The sequence below is a fragment of the Marmota flaviventris genome, chromosome 9 (genome assembly GCF_047511675.1).
Source record: "Marmota flaviventris isolate mMarFla1 chromosome 9, mMarFla1.hap1, whole genome shotgun sequence".
NCBI classification, from domain to species: domain Eukaryota; kingdom Metazoa; phylum Chordata; class Mammalia; order Rodentia; family Sciuridae; genus Marmota; species Marmota flaviventris.
In genome coordinates, this window is record NC_092506.1 from 88,249,409 (window position 1) to 88,262,872 (window position 13,464).

Sequence of the window (13,464 nt, forward strand, 5' to 3'; positions counted from 1 at the left end):
ATAATTTCAGTTTTCTTGATGGCTGAATAAATAACACTTTTTGTGTATATATAGCACATTTTCTTTATCCATTCACCCATTGACAACACATAAGTTGGTTCTATAATTTGGCTGTTATAAATTGTGCTGCTATAAACATGGGTATGCATGTATTCTTTACAATGAATACCAAGGAGTGCTATAGCTGGAGGGGTACTGGTTGTTGAACTCAGGGACACTCAACCACTGAGCCACATCCTCAGGCCTATTTTGTATTTATTAATTAATAAAATTAGAGACAGGGTCTCACTGAGTTGCTTAGCGCCTCTCTTGCCGAGGCTGGCTTTGAACCTGCAGTCCAACTGCCTCAGCCTCCCAAGCCTCTGGGATTACAGGCATGTGCCACTGTACCTGGCTAGTCTTTTTTTTTTTTTTTTTTAATAAAGATACTGAGGATTTAACCCAGGGGGCACCTTATCACTGAGCTACATCCCAGCCCTTTTAATTTTTTATTTTGAGGCAGGGTGTTGCTAAGTTGCTTAGGGCCTCATGAAATTGCTGAGACTGGACTGGAATTTGGAATCCTCCTGCCTCAACCTCCCCAGTTGCTGGGATTACAGGCATGTGCCACTGCACCCAATCATTCCTAGTCTTTAGAGGAACTTCCATACTGATTTCCATAGAGGTTGTACAGAAGCTATTTTGAAATCAGTTATGTTTTATAATTCCAGCACTTCTGAACTTACTAACAAACTGTTTTCTAGCCTTTTTTTTTTTTTTTTAATTATTTGAAGCTGAAAATATCCCCCCCAACTCCCAATAGTTATTTGCTGAAGGGCTCAGGTTACAGCATGTTCACTATACCTAATGGATCTCGATGAGTCCTCCATTCATATTTAAGTCAATACTATTGAACCTGACATAGCTCAATGCATAAAATGTATCTCTATGAGTGTTCTCTTAGAATGTCAGGAACATGATTCACCAAAAAGAAGGAAGGATCCCCTCAGTTTAATCTCTACCACTCATCTTTTTCCATTTAGGTCTTGTAGGAAAGATAAACAAACATGCATGTCTCTGTGAGTCATAGATGTACTTAGAAACAGTAAATGTCGTGATGAAATGAAAGGAGGTTTGTTTCTGTGGAAGAGGAGGGAGAAATGGGATGATTATCAGTAGAAGAGGTAATCTTAAAGCTTAGAACTATTCTGGAAGGGGTGGGGGGACTAACATTTATGGAGCACCTACTCTTCCAGATCTGCAAAATAATACTTAGTCTCCATGGTAATTCCAGAAGGAGGCTTCAGTACCCCCAGAAACAGTTCAGGAAACTAACTGATGATTAAATGAATTACTGAATTGATATGCCCAACTCTGATCCAGGTTTGTTTGACTTTATAGGCTATTTAAAAATATCATACCATGGTACCTATAAATCATATATTTATGTTGGTGACAGATAAATTAATATAAAGAAATCAAGATCGTTGATGCCTGACAAATCTTGGCTCCCAAAAATGGTTAGCTTATTTTCTATTTATTCCCCTATAATATTAAACTATAAGCCATAATATGAAAGTTCTAATCATTTATCCTTTGGTAAACATTTCATAAGTCAGTATTATTTATTTTTGTCATGAAAGAGGTTTAAAGGGCTTTGAATAAGATTGAGCAATCCATTGTATTGCAATATCCCTTCTCTGTTCTTCCAGACAAAATATTAAAATAAGATAACCAAAAAGACATAACAGGGATTGTAGGTTTGTAAAGGTCAGAAAACAAAACTACACAAAGCAGTGAAGAAAGTCCTGGAGCCTGCCAGCTTTGAGGGCTTTCAGCTCCTGGGGTTATCAGAGTATTAAATATAAGAATAAGGAAGGCGATTCAAAAATAGGCTGCATGGTAAAAGCCAGACATACAGTTGACGTGGCCCTAGTGTAGTACAGACACTTAGAAGGATTGACCAAATGTCAAGTCAGAAAGAAGTCACAAACTTTCTGTGGAGTCAGTATACAGAACATGTTCCTATTTATCTACAATGCAATTAAATTAGAATCCCATAATTTAAAGTTCACCAAAAAGTTATGACTTGCCCTTACAAAGCTTGATTAAAACATTAATGTTGCACTGATGGGCATACATGCTTTATAAAATAACATAAACATAAAGGTAATACTGTGGTTCTAGACTAACAGTTTTAAAAAATCTACAAATAAAATAACAAGATATGGACACTTGGTCTGTGATAAAGATTATTGAGGATTCTAGTGTAAGAGTAGTTAAATTAGTAATAAAAATATCCAGATATAAAATAACAAAATATGGAAACAGACTGTGATACAGATTATTGGGGCAAAAATATACTTGTACATGAGTAGTATTGGGACTAATGAATAGTCCTATAGAAAAAGATAAAATTAAATCCTTTTGTACTTTATGCCAGGACAAATACCACTTGATTGGATTAAATTGTCGGATAAAGCAGAGCTACATAGGATTTTTTGTTTTTGTTTTGGTACTAGGGTTGAACCCAGGGGCACATAGCCACTGACCCACATCCCCCCACCACCACCAGGCAGGGTCACACTGAGTTGCTCATGACCTCTCTTAAGTTACTGAGGCTGGCCTTGAACTTGAAATCTTCCTGCTTCAGCCTTCTGAGCCACTGGGATTAGAAAATGAATTTCTGTCATTTGCAAGTAAGGAAAACAACTCAAATTTCAGAAAAGATTGATAAATTTGGCTGTTTAAGAAAGCAAAGCTCATGTAGAAAAAAGTAAAAAGATGAAAAACAGAGGGGAAGTCATTTCTAACATCATAGACAAAAAGTTTCCTATCCTGTATAAAATAGAAAAGGTAAACATCAATAGCCCTAATGAAAATGATTCGTGAAAAAATTCAAATAGCCTTTTTTTAAAAATTTATTTATTTATTTATTTATTTTAGTTCTCGGCGGACACAATATCTTTGTTGGTATGTGGTGCTGAGGATCGAACCCGGGCCGCACGCATGCCAGGCGAGCGCGCTACCGCTTGAGCCACATCCCCAGCCCCTCAAATAGCCTTTAAAATAAAGAAAATTGTTCATACTTTTTTTAAGTAAGATATAACTAAAATGATATCAGACTCTAGATACTATTTGTCATCTTTTCATAATAGCAAAAATCCAAGAATTCAGCAAGAGTTTGGTGAAAGGAGGCCCTCTCATCACATGAAGAAACAACAAAGTACAGTCCTTCTTGGGATGGGCGGATTTGGCAATATCTTATAAAATTACTTATGCTTTTAAAAACTAAGAGGTCTATGTTTGAGCTTATTATACAACATTCTTAAGTAGTAGTGAAAACCTAAAAGAAAATGGATTGAATAAAATAGGAATCAGCTATTTCCAAAAAATGGGGGGAAAGCCGCTCCTTTGGAGTCATGTCAAGGTTATATTAAATGGGTGGGGGGGAGCAAAATGGAGGAAAAAATTCATAGCATGTAGCATGGTTTTCTGTTACCTGTTGGAGGGTAGGGTAGGAAGATAAGGAAATCAGGTTCCCAAAATCAAGAGCAAAATCTCACAAGTAAATCTTTATATTGAATTGTTGGCCTAATCATATAAGGAGGAATTCTTTCAGGCAACTTTAAACCACAAAGATTTCACTGTATATACCTAATAATATATAAAATTTGCAAAGAAATCTGATACTTCTTAGTAATCATTTGTTCATAGTTTTTATTTAGATGATTACATATATATGGAAGTATAATATTAATGTTAAAATCAGCTTTTCATCATGAGATAAAAGTAATTGTTTTAAGATCACGTAGCTAGACATGACGGTACACACCTGTAATCCTAGCAACTTGGGAAACAGGCAAAAGGATCTCAAATTCAAGGTCAGCCTCAAACTTAGTATGAGACCCTTCCTGTCCCAAAGTAAAAAATAAAAAGAGCTAGGGATGTGGCTTAGTAACAGAGCATTCCTGGGTTGGGTCCCCAGTATGGGTTGGGGGCAGATAATCTTAAGTAAAAACTGAGTCCTAAATTTGAATTAGAAATACAAATTTTCTGAAGGAAGCAACCACCTAGAATCAGTGGCCAAAGAATCAACAAAATAATAGGTACCCTGATTCCACAGATTAATGTTAAATAACATTTTCTACTAAAAGAAACGAGGGCTTCTTAGGAAAAAAGTGAACTAAAATCTGGGGGCAGGGAAAAGATACAAGATGAACCTGGAAAAACCAAGCAGGGGAGATAATCAAGCCCACTGTAACCATAGTAAAAGGATCCAATTTAAAGGTCTTCCACTGGCCAAAATGGTGCTTTTTGAACATTGGTCAAGACAACTCTGTTGGATTAAAATGTATCATAAAAATATTTTAAAATCTGTGATTTTATAACTTTTAAAATAAAATAATGCTTGTTGGCTACCATGGAACTACATTTTAGCTCATCCTAAAAAATGTAGACATTATCTGGGTATAGTACCACATGCCTGTAATTCCAGCAACTTGGGGGACTGAGGCAGGAGGATCACAAGTTCAAGGCTAGCCTCAGTAATTTGATGGTACCCTCTCTCAAAATAAAAAATTAAAAGGGGAGGGGATATGGCTTAGTGGTTAAGTGCTCCTGGGTTCAATCCCCAGTCGGGGTCGGGGGGTGGGACGGGGTGGGGGAGACAGGGGACGACGACACTGAGGAAGGAGAAGCCAAAGTTGGGATTATATGATCAAATCTACCTAGGAAACTTAGCAGGACCCTATCTTAAAATAAAAAGGGCTGAGATGCAGCTCAGTATTAGCGTATTTCTGGATTAAGATTCCAGAACACTCCCCATGCAAAAAAAATTTGTGCACTCATGATTTTTTTTACCTTAAAATTTTTACCTTAGGGCTGGGACTGGGACTCAGCTACAGCATACTTGCCTGGCATGTGTGAGGCACTGGGTTCAATTCTCAGCACCACATATAAATAAAATAAAGGTCTATCAACAACTAAAAAAATAAAATAAAAATTTTTTTTACCTTAACTTTCTGCCTCAGTAAATAAATGCTCAGTTTAGAAATAGTTTTTTCAGGCATGAGGATTTGTAAATAAGTAGGATGTTTCCCCCACTAACAATATCCTCCTTATACAAGTATAAACAAAAAAAAATTAGAATTCAGTGAGAAATGTCAATAGACAAAGTGGGAAAATTCTGAGACAGTGTCTAGAGGGAAAAGGATTCTTCTTTCTTTTTTGTACCCCAGCCCAAGAAGATTTTTATTTTTTATTTTTGGTTGAGGGTGGAGGGAAACCAGGGAACAAACCCAGGTGTGTTTTACCACTAAGCTGTATCCCAACTTTCTCACCCAAGTTGCTGCGGCTGGCCTCAAATTTAGGATTCTCCTGCCTCAGTCTCCTGAGTCTTTGGGATTACAGGCATGCACCACCAAATCAAGCCTCAAGAAGACTTTTTAATGTTGGACTCTGGGAAACATTCCTGTGTTTGCACAAAAGCGGGTGGTGTTTATCATGTGGCCACTATTCTACCCTACAGGACACATGAAAGTCACCACAAGAAGTCTGATCTGTGCCTGGGAGGCCAGTAATTTAAAAAAAAAACAGTTATTTGGGAGTTTTTAGCAAGGGTTATGATAGAGAATGGCCTATCACCTTGATTTCTTTTAATGTCATTGTATCAAAAGTTACAGAAAGTCCCTCTCACTTAGTGTGCCACCTTCAGAGTTGACAGATGTTAATTTGCTTCTTGACTATTCTTCAGTTTATATTTTATGGAGCTGTCTCATGTTTCTTTCCTCTTATTACTGCCTTGCATCCTGTAAAAATGATGAATGACAAGTTATGTAACCATTGTACTATTGACATATTTTTAGGTTATTTCTAGTTATACTACAAAAACAATACATTAAATATTCCCAGTTGCTTTTGAATAACTAAGTCATCCTTTACTAAATTTTTAGAACAAATCTTTTGTTTTATTTCAGCCATGAACCAGAGAATCAGTCAGAGTGCTCCAGTGAAACAACCACCACCTTTGGCTCCCCAGAGCCCACAAGGAGGTGTTATGGGTAGTGGCAACTCCAACCAGCAGCAACAGATGAGGCTGCAACAGTTGCAAATGGAGAAAGAGAGACTGCGATTGAAACAGCAAGAACTGCTTCGGCAGGTGAGGCCACAGGTTAGAAACCAGCCTTTCAATTTTGGGAGTTTTCCTACATGAATGAAATTGGGCAAATTTCATTTTATCATTTATTAGTTACTGGGGAATGTTGTTTCAGTGAAATCAGTAACAGAGAATTATTCTGTCCAGTTCTGATTTTGTTTTCTTTCTTAAATGGCCTTTGATCATATGGGATAACATAACCTGTATCATAAAGAGATATTTTGGCCATGGTTATTGCAGTTGAGCAAAAATTGAAGAAAATGAGGATGCTTCCTCAAATGTACATGATATTTTGGATTACTGTGTTTCTGAGGATTTTATTAATGAAGAAACTGTGGAATATCACTTGGGGGAAAACATCTTTAAATCTAGTGTGTGTGTCTGTGTGTATTTAAATGACAGATGTGTTTCAGTATTACTAAATCTAAGAATCTTTACTTAAAACATAATGCCAATTACTCCCAAATTTATAATATCTTGATATTTCTTAAAATTACCCATTTATGGAACTGGGTTTGTAGCTCAGTGGTAGAACATTTTTTTAGCATGCACAGGGGCCTGGGTTCAATCCTCAGTACTTATAGGTGTTTTTTCATAGTGAGAAAGATGGGACCTGATAGTAGAGAGCTTGAAATTCTTTTTCACCAATTTCTTTCAAAAAGTACTACTGGTCTTTATGTTGCAAAAGAACAAATAATCCCTCATGTCAAAATTAATTTTTGCTTTATCTTGTTTGAGAAAATTTAAGATAAAAGAGATGTGATCTGATGTTAAGTAATACAGATTTTAAAATTCATTTTATGAGCATGTTTTGAATAGCTAGTTCAAACATGGTATAACTGAATCAGATAAAATTATATTCCACGCGCTTTTATAATTATGTCAAAATGAACCCTAATATTACGTATAGCTAAAAAGAAACAATAAAAAATCTTTCTGTAAAATAAATGATATAGCAGGAAAAGTATATGAAAGGTGAACATACACTAGAAATCAAATTTCCTTTTCCCTGTTTCCCTGGTTCTTTCCTCTGGAGGTAAAGTAAATATGTTGGTTTTTGTTTTTTCTGAGATATTGTTGACAAACAAAAAATACATGTATCTATACTGTGTCCTTTTGAAAATAACATGCTAAGGGTAGACCTTTAAAAATCAATTATACATGGGCTGAGGATATAACTCAGTTGGTAGAGTGCATGTCCTGTATGCACAAGGTCCTGGGTTCAATCCCTAGCACCACCACCACCAAAAAAAAAATCAATTATACAGCCAATTGTAGTGGCACATGCCTGTAATCTTAGTGATTCAGGAGGCTGAGGCAAGAGGATCTCAGTTTGGAGGCCAGCCTCAGCAACTTAGGTCCTAAGCAATTTAGCAAGACCCTGTCTCAATATGGAAAATAAAGAGGATAGGAGACATGGCCCAGTAGTTGAGTGCCCCCTGGGTTCAGTCCGTGGTACCAAAATAAAAAAGGGTTAAAAATCAATTATACTCTACATTTTTATTGCCAAGATATATATATTTAAAGATACTTTTTTTTTAAAGGGCTAGTTTTTTAAAGTACCACTTCAGTATTATCTAATACATGAAGTTAAGTTCTCTGAACCCTGAACTCTGATTTGGGATGTAAGGAACTACTAGTACCTAAGGAATTGATTATATTAAGTAGTCATGGAATCTCAGACAGACTTACCTTTAAACTGTTTGTGCTCTGTCAGTAATCTGTCAATGTAGTTCTAGTGTGGTTGGCCTTAAAGGTGATTCCTCAGAGAGAGTAAGAGAGTTTGTGCTAGCACATGATGTCAGGAATTGGTCTTAAAAGAAATTTCACCATAAGGAAGATGGAGAGAGGACACATAGTAACAGTTTATTGTTCCTCTTACTGACTTTCTAGCAAATTAAAGAAAAAGATATTTCTCACTTATTTGAAACTGTGTTGTCAGAACAAGATAGCACTGAGAATTTAACTACATGATTGTTAGAAGAAATAAAGAAGTTTAAAAGCTGTTTGCATGATTTGCTTTTTATTTTGTTGTGCCTGAGTCCTAGTCGGTCTAAGTAAACACAAGTGTCAATTTCACATGAATGAGAACTATTAAAATCAAGAAACCTTAATGAGAAAAAAGTTGCTAGTAATGTCAAAGTCTTTGCTGTTCATAATTTTTAAAGTCTAGAAATGAGCCAGTCATTATTTTGTTGTGTGCCATAGATCAGTTTAGTTTTTGGTTTTTGGTGGGCAAAATGTTGCTACTTATAAAACTCTTTCTTTGAAGAATTTTTCCAAATCTTGTACTCATTCTTACTTTGGGTGATGGGTCCTGGACAGAATAGCTTCACTTCTTTTAAAGGTAACATCTTTGTTCTTCTTTGCTACCTACTGTGTTGTCTTTCTTATATTGAAGTGACCAATCTGCTCTGACTCATACTAATAGTCTATTTTTTAGAATTTTTTTGTTTTTGCTTTAGCAATCAATATAAATTCAGTATATCTTAAGTCATCTGGCTTCCTGCAAACTTCTTCCATTGACAGTATCTCATCACTGAAACATCAAAAATATTTTACCTGCTTAATCTAATACTTAGAAGGAAAGAACCTACCTGACTGTTACCAAATTTTATTTAGTCCTGACATTTGAAGTCTTGCTGTCCTATCCTCAGTGCTGTTAAAAAACTTCTGAAGTTTCAGTTGTTATGTGGTGACTCCATTGGCTCCTGTCTTCCTCAGCCTGCTGCTCTTTGGGTAGCTTGGGAATTCTGTGCTATGGTGATATGTCTGGATACAATTTGTAAGAGCCTACACAGCCAAACCATGTGGCTTAAAAGTAATCTTTATCCGTCTTATTTTTCACTCTTAGGCAATGCGGAATATCAATCCCAGCACAGCAAATTCTCCAAAATGTCAGGTAGGCTCTTATATGATGTTATAGCCTTGGAAAAAAAAAAAAAAAGGTATCACTTCAGGAACAAGAGAAACTTATATTCCAGGGTCCTGTCCTCACTGAAGATTAGCCAGAGCATAACTCTGAGTTATCTTTCTACCAAAACACTTAATTTAACATTACTTTTCCAAGAAAATCTGTACTATCTACTCCCTTCCCAATCCTCCCTTCTAGTATTCATTTTGATTCCACAGAAGTCTTTTTATTCCACATTTGATACGTATTATGTCTCATTTATACATGCTGTCAGCCTCAAAGTATGTCGAATTTTTGAGTAGTTTAATATAGATACTTTTTTTAATGTTTTAAAGGAATTAATAATTGAACAATAGCAAAAGGTAGTACAGATTATTTGCTTGGGTAGGCTGGGGTTTTTGAAATGTTACTAAGAATCATAATGCTCTGAGGAAAAGAAAATTTCTTTCTAGTAGACATTCCAAAGGAAGAATATCCTATCAGAAGAGAGAAGGCTTTGCCTGGTCATGTCTCAGGTTTCTTTGGCTTTTGACAGCATTTCTCTCTGATTTACCCCAGGGAGCACTGGTTATAAAGGCATTAGATGTAGATGGAAAGATTGTGGTCATTTTTTCTTTCTAACACAGATTCCTCTGACTTATTGGAAGAATCTCCTTGAAACCAGAGAGATTCTGTATGTTCCACAAGATTTGAAGAAATTAGGAACTAAAGGATCATTGTGCTTCTCTTGGATGGGCAAAAGTAACCATAAAATACCTCATATTCTATGTTGGTCTTTTTGCACTGGGCTAAATGAGTGCATTGTTTTAGAATCAGCTGTAGAAGTGGGAACTGTTAACTTGTCCGTTGGAACATCATATTGACAAAGTTAGATACAGACCTCATAGAAACAGTTAACTTTGTAAAAGAGTGAAGCCTTTTCTTTCTGATCTATTTTATAAATGCTTCCATTTAATCAAAAGACCAAGTAAGGGAATAACTCATAACAAGTCATCTTTACTAAATTAGAACATAGACATTCTTATGATGAGGGGTACTCCTACCACATTTGACTGGAAGAATAGCATAGCATCGAAACTTCATAAAGACAAGACATTTTTTTCTTTGCATTTTCTCTGAAGTATTTCTCAAAGGAAGCTTTTATTAATAGTAAGTGAAGTGGAAATCAATATAGGAGCAGAAATTAACTCAAATGAGGATTGGATTCAAGTAAAAAGTCCTTCAAGCCAAAGTGGGTGTTGAAATTGTTTCTTCTTTTGTTCCTACTTAGATTTTAAACCCTAAATTTGACAAATAAATACTTTTAGATCTTTATTTTATAGTCAAAGAGAAGATAGTTGATATAATTAAAATTATTAGGAATTCTTAGATACTTTTTTAAAAAGTATCTAAGAATAAGTGAAGTTTTAGAAAAGTTAAGGTTAAAAAGTTAAGGTTTGGCCTTGGGGGTGTAGGTCAGTGGTATATTTGCTTGGCATGCACAGGCCTAGAGTTTAATCCCTAGCACCACAAAGAAAAAAGAAAAAAAAAAAAGGCCAGACTTATAAATAATAAAAATTCTAAGATAGTAAAACTGCATTAGATTTTTGGAGGCCAGAGGAAACAATCTAAGAGAGATAGGTTTTAAAAATTCACTTTGCACATGCCAGAGATTAAAATATTTGATTTTTTAATATGTTTTTTAGTTGTCAGCATATTTATCTGACACAATTTTGAAAAAGTCAGTAAATGTATGAAATTTCAGATAGGGTTAAATTTACAATAGCTCAAATACCCAGAATCTGGTGGTATTTGGAAGCATTTATATGTGTTTTCCTTATCCTATATATTTTCTACAAGACCTTAAAAGGTTCATGTTAGATGCAAAAGTACAGCAACCTTGCTCAACTATCATAATGTCAAAGCCAGCACTCCTGTAACAAAACAGAGTGTGACAAGAGAAAAGCATAATAAATTACCTAACCAAAGTTTTTTGTAACGCAGGAGACTTCAGAAAAGAAAACCCAAAGATATAGGGAAAACTGTTTTTTGCTGAGGTTCAAAATGGACAGCCCTTTAGAAATCTTGACAAAACTGTTTTTCCTACTGGTGATAGTCTGAGAGAGGAAGGCCTCTTTAGATTCAGCTTGGCATCTCTGTGCAGCATTCCTTCTGGATTGAGGTATTATGATCTATCAGATGAGGTAGGTCAAAGAAATCGTATGATTGATTGGTTGATTGTGTTTCCAGAGTTTGAACTCAGGGGTGCTTAACCACTGAAGCACGTGCCCAGCCCTTTTTACTTTTTATGTGGAGACAAGGTCTCACTAAGTTACTTAGGGCCTCGCTGAGTTGCTGAGGCTAATCTCAGCTTGGAATCCTCCTGCCGCAGCCTCCCAAATCCACTGAAATTACAACTCAACTTGAGGAAAAGGAATTCTAGTTTCTACGGCCTTTCTTTAGAGAGAAAGGGAGAATAAGAGAAAGAAGGGGAGGAGAAGGTTAGAAAGAGACTTGACCTCTGTGACCCTTCCAGTGTCTTTCATTTCAAAGTACTCAGCATGTCAAATCACGATGCTATGGGGTATTACTTTCTAAGTTCCAAAAATATCAGGAAAGTTTTCACAAAGAAGAGTCATATTTTAAGTAAAGATGGCTTTAAATGGGATTTACCAGCATAATCCAGAAAGCTGTAAAGCACTTTCTAGTCTCAGCAGAATATATTAAAGGTGTAACTCAAGTTTTGAATATCAGGCATTATTTAAAGTTTTTGTTTATTTGCTTGTTTTAAGTTACATACTTCACATGCTTTGGAATGTGAGAACGTGCCAAACTTCAAAATGTTTTGGAATTTCCATTCTCTTTTTTTTTTTTTTTTAAGGCCATCTCATTTGTTGCCCAGGCTGGCCTTGAACTTGAGATCCTTCTGAGTTCCTGGGATTATAGGCATGCACTACTGGGCCTGGAAAAGTTTTGTTCATGTAGTGCTTAATATTTTAGTTTCATTATTCAATTATTCCTTGTTTTTATGTTCCAAAAGCAATTTCTATTAGAAGAAACTTTTTAAAAATATTTTTTAGTTGTTTATGTACCTTTATTATTTATTTATTTATATGTGGTGCTGAGGATAGATAGAACTCAGTGCCTCACACATGCCAGGCAAGTGCTCTGCCATTGAGCTACACTCCCAGCCCCTAGAAGAAAATTTTGAAACCATTTAATGCTCAGTTTGTTTGTCATCTCTCTTCCCCACATGTCACTGCTTCTTTGTAAATGAAAGAGACCTTTTTAGAGAGGGAGTAAGATAAAGTCTAAACTCTCAACAATCAGGGTCAGTCACAATTTCAATGAATGATAAAACCCACAAGTGTTACTATTAAGGATATTTTATTTTACCTCTCTGTGGTAAAAAGGTTCAGATGTCACAGTTTTAGTCAGATATAACAAGTAGTACCACTGTTCAGAGCCATGTGAAAACAGTTGTTAGAGATCTTTTTTTCCCCTAAATTTAATAATAGAAAACAATTTGGCTTTTCCCCCCTCCAACTCTCTGTTACGTTAGCAGGATCTAGGAAGGCTATTTCAAGATCCTTTAAACAGTTTTTTCATCATTATCTCTTTTCTCTTCAAAGGCCTAATTTTGAATAAATTACATATTTGTTTAGGTATTTTGCATTATGCATTATATATATTTTATTTTTGGTGGGTGGGTTGAAAACTTTGTATAAAAAGGGAAGGGGAAGATTTAGCATCACACCCTGCACACTGTAATGTTGCCTCTTGTTTGTTATTTGAACAATGCCATAATAACCTCCTTTCTTTGAGACACAGATTACAAAAGACTTAATTCCAGAAATCTGTCAGAAACATGTTTAACCTCAAGATAATGCTGGGTACACTATATAGCACCTCTGTTTTAGATGTTACTTTTCAGAGTGTAGGATTATTATTTAGTTCTCATAATTGCCCCAAAATCTATGTATTTTTTTTTCAGTTAAAAAAAAAATAGTCCTAAAGTTTAATTTGGTAAATGATACAAAATTTAACAGGGCTAGGTGTATAACTTAGTGATAGACCCTTACCTAGCATGTTGGGGTCCTGGGTTCAATCCCTAGCATTGGGGTACAAAAATAAAAGAAAGAAACAGAATCATTGTAAGTATTGGCTCAGTGTTTTAATAACTCTAGAAATAATGAAATATTCCATGACTATTAAAAACTGTGTTTAAAAATGGGATATGGCAAGGCCCCTATATTGAACAGTTGGAAGAAATGGCTTTTTCCCTCTCATCAGTATTGTTGATATAAGCCACAAAGACAGACTCTTTATGTCTTTAAATTTAATACATATTATTATATTAGCTTTAGAGTTATATATCTGTAATATATGTTATACATATATATTTTTAGAAAAAATTGCTTTAAGAAAATAATTA

General features: G+C 35.3%; 1 protein-coding gene across 8 annotated transcripts in view; it reads left to right on the forward strand.

The window, feature by feature from the left end:
- The window catches only part of Yap1 (Yes1 associated transcriptional regulator), a 110,266-nt gene that overhangs the window by 79,455 nt on the left and 17,347 nt on the right, over positions 1-13,464 (forward strand). For 2 of the 8 annotated variants that reach the window (XM_071616646.1, XM_027930654.2), the window contains exons 5-6: positions 5,958-6,151; positions 8,991-9,038. In XM_071616646.1, the coding sequence (XP_071472747.1) occupies positions 5,958-6,151; positions 8,991-9,038 (242 nt within the window). The remainder of the gene's footprint in view (positions 1-5,957; positions 6,152-8,990; positions 9,039-13,464) is intronic. The other 6 variants (XM_071616647.1, XM_027930655.2, XM_071616648.1 and 3 more) reach the window with 3 other exon arrangements.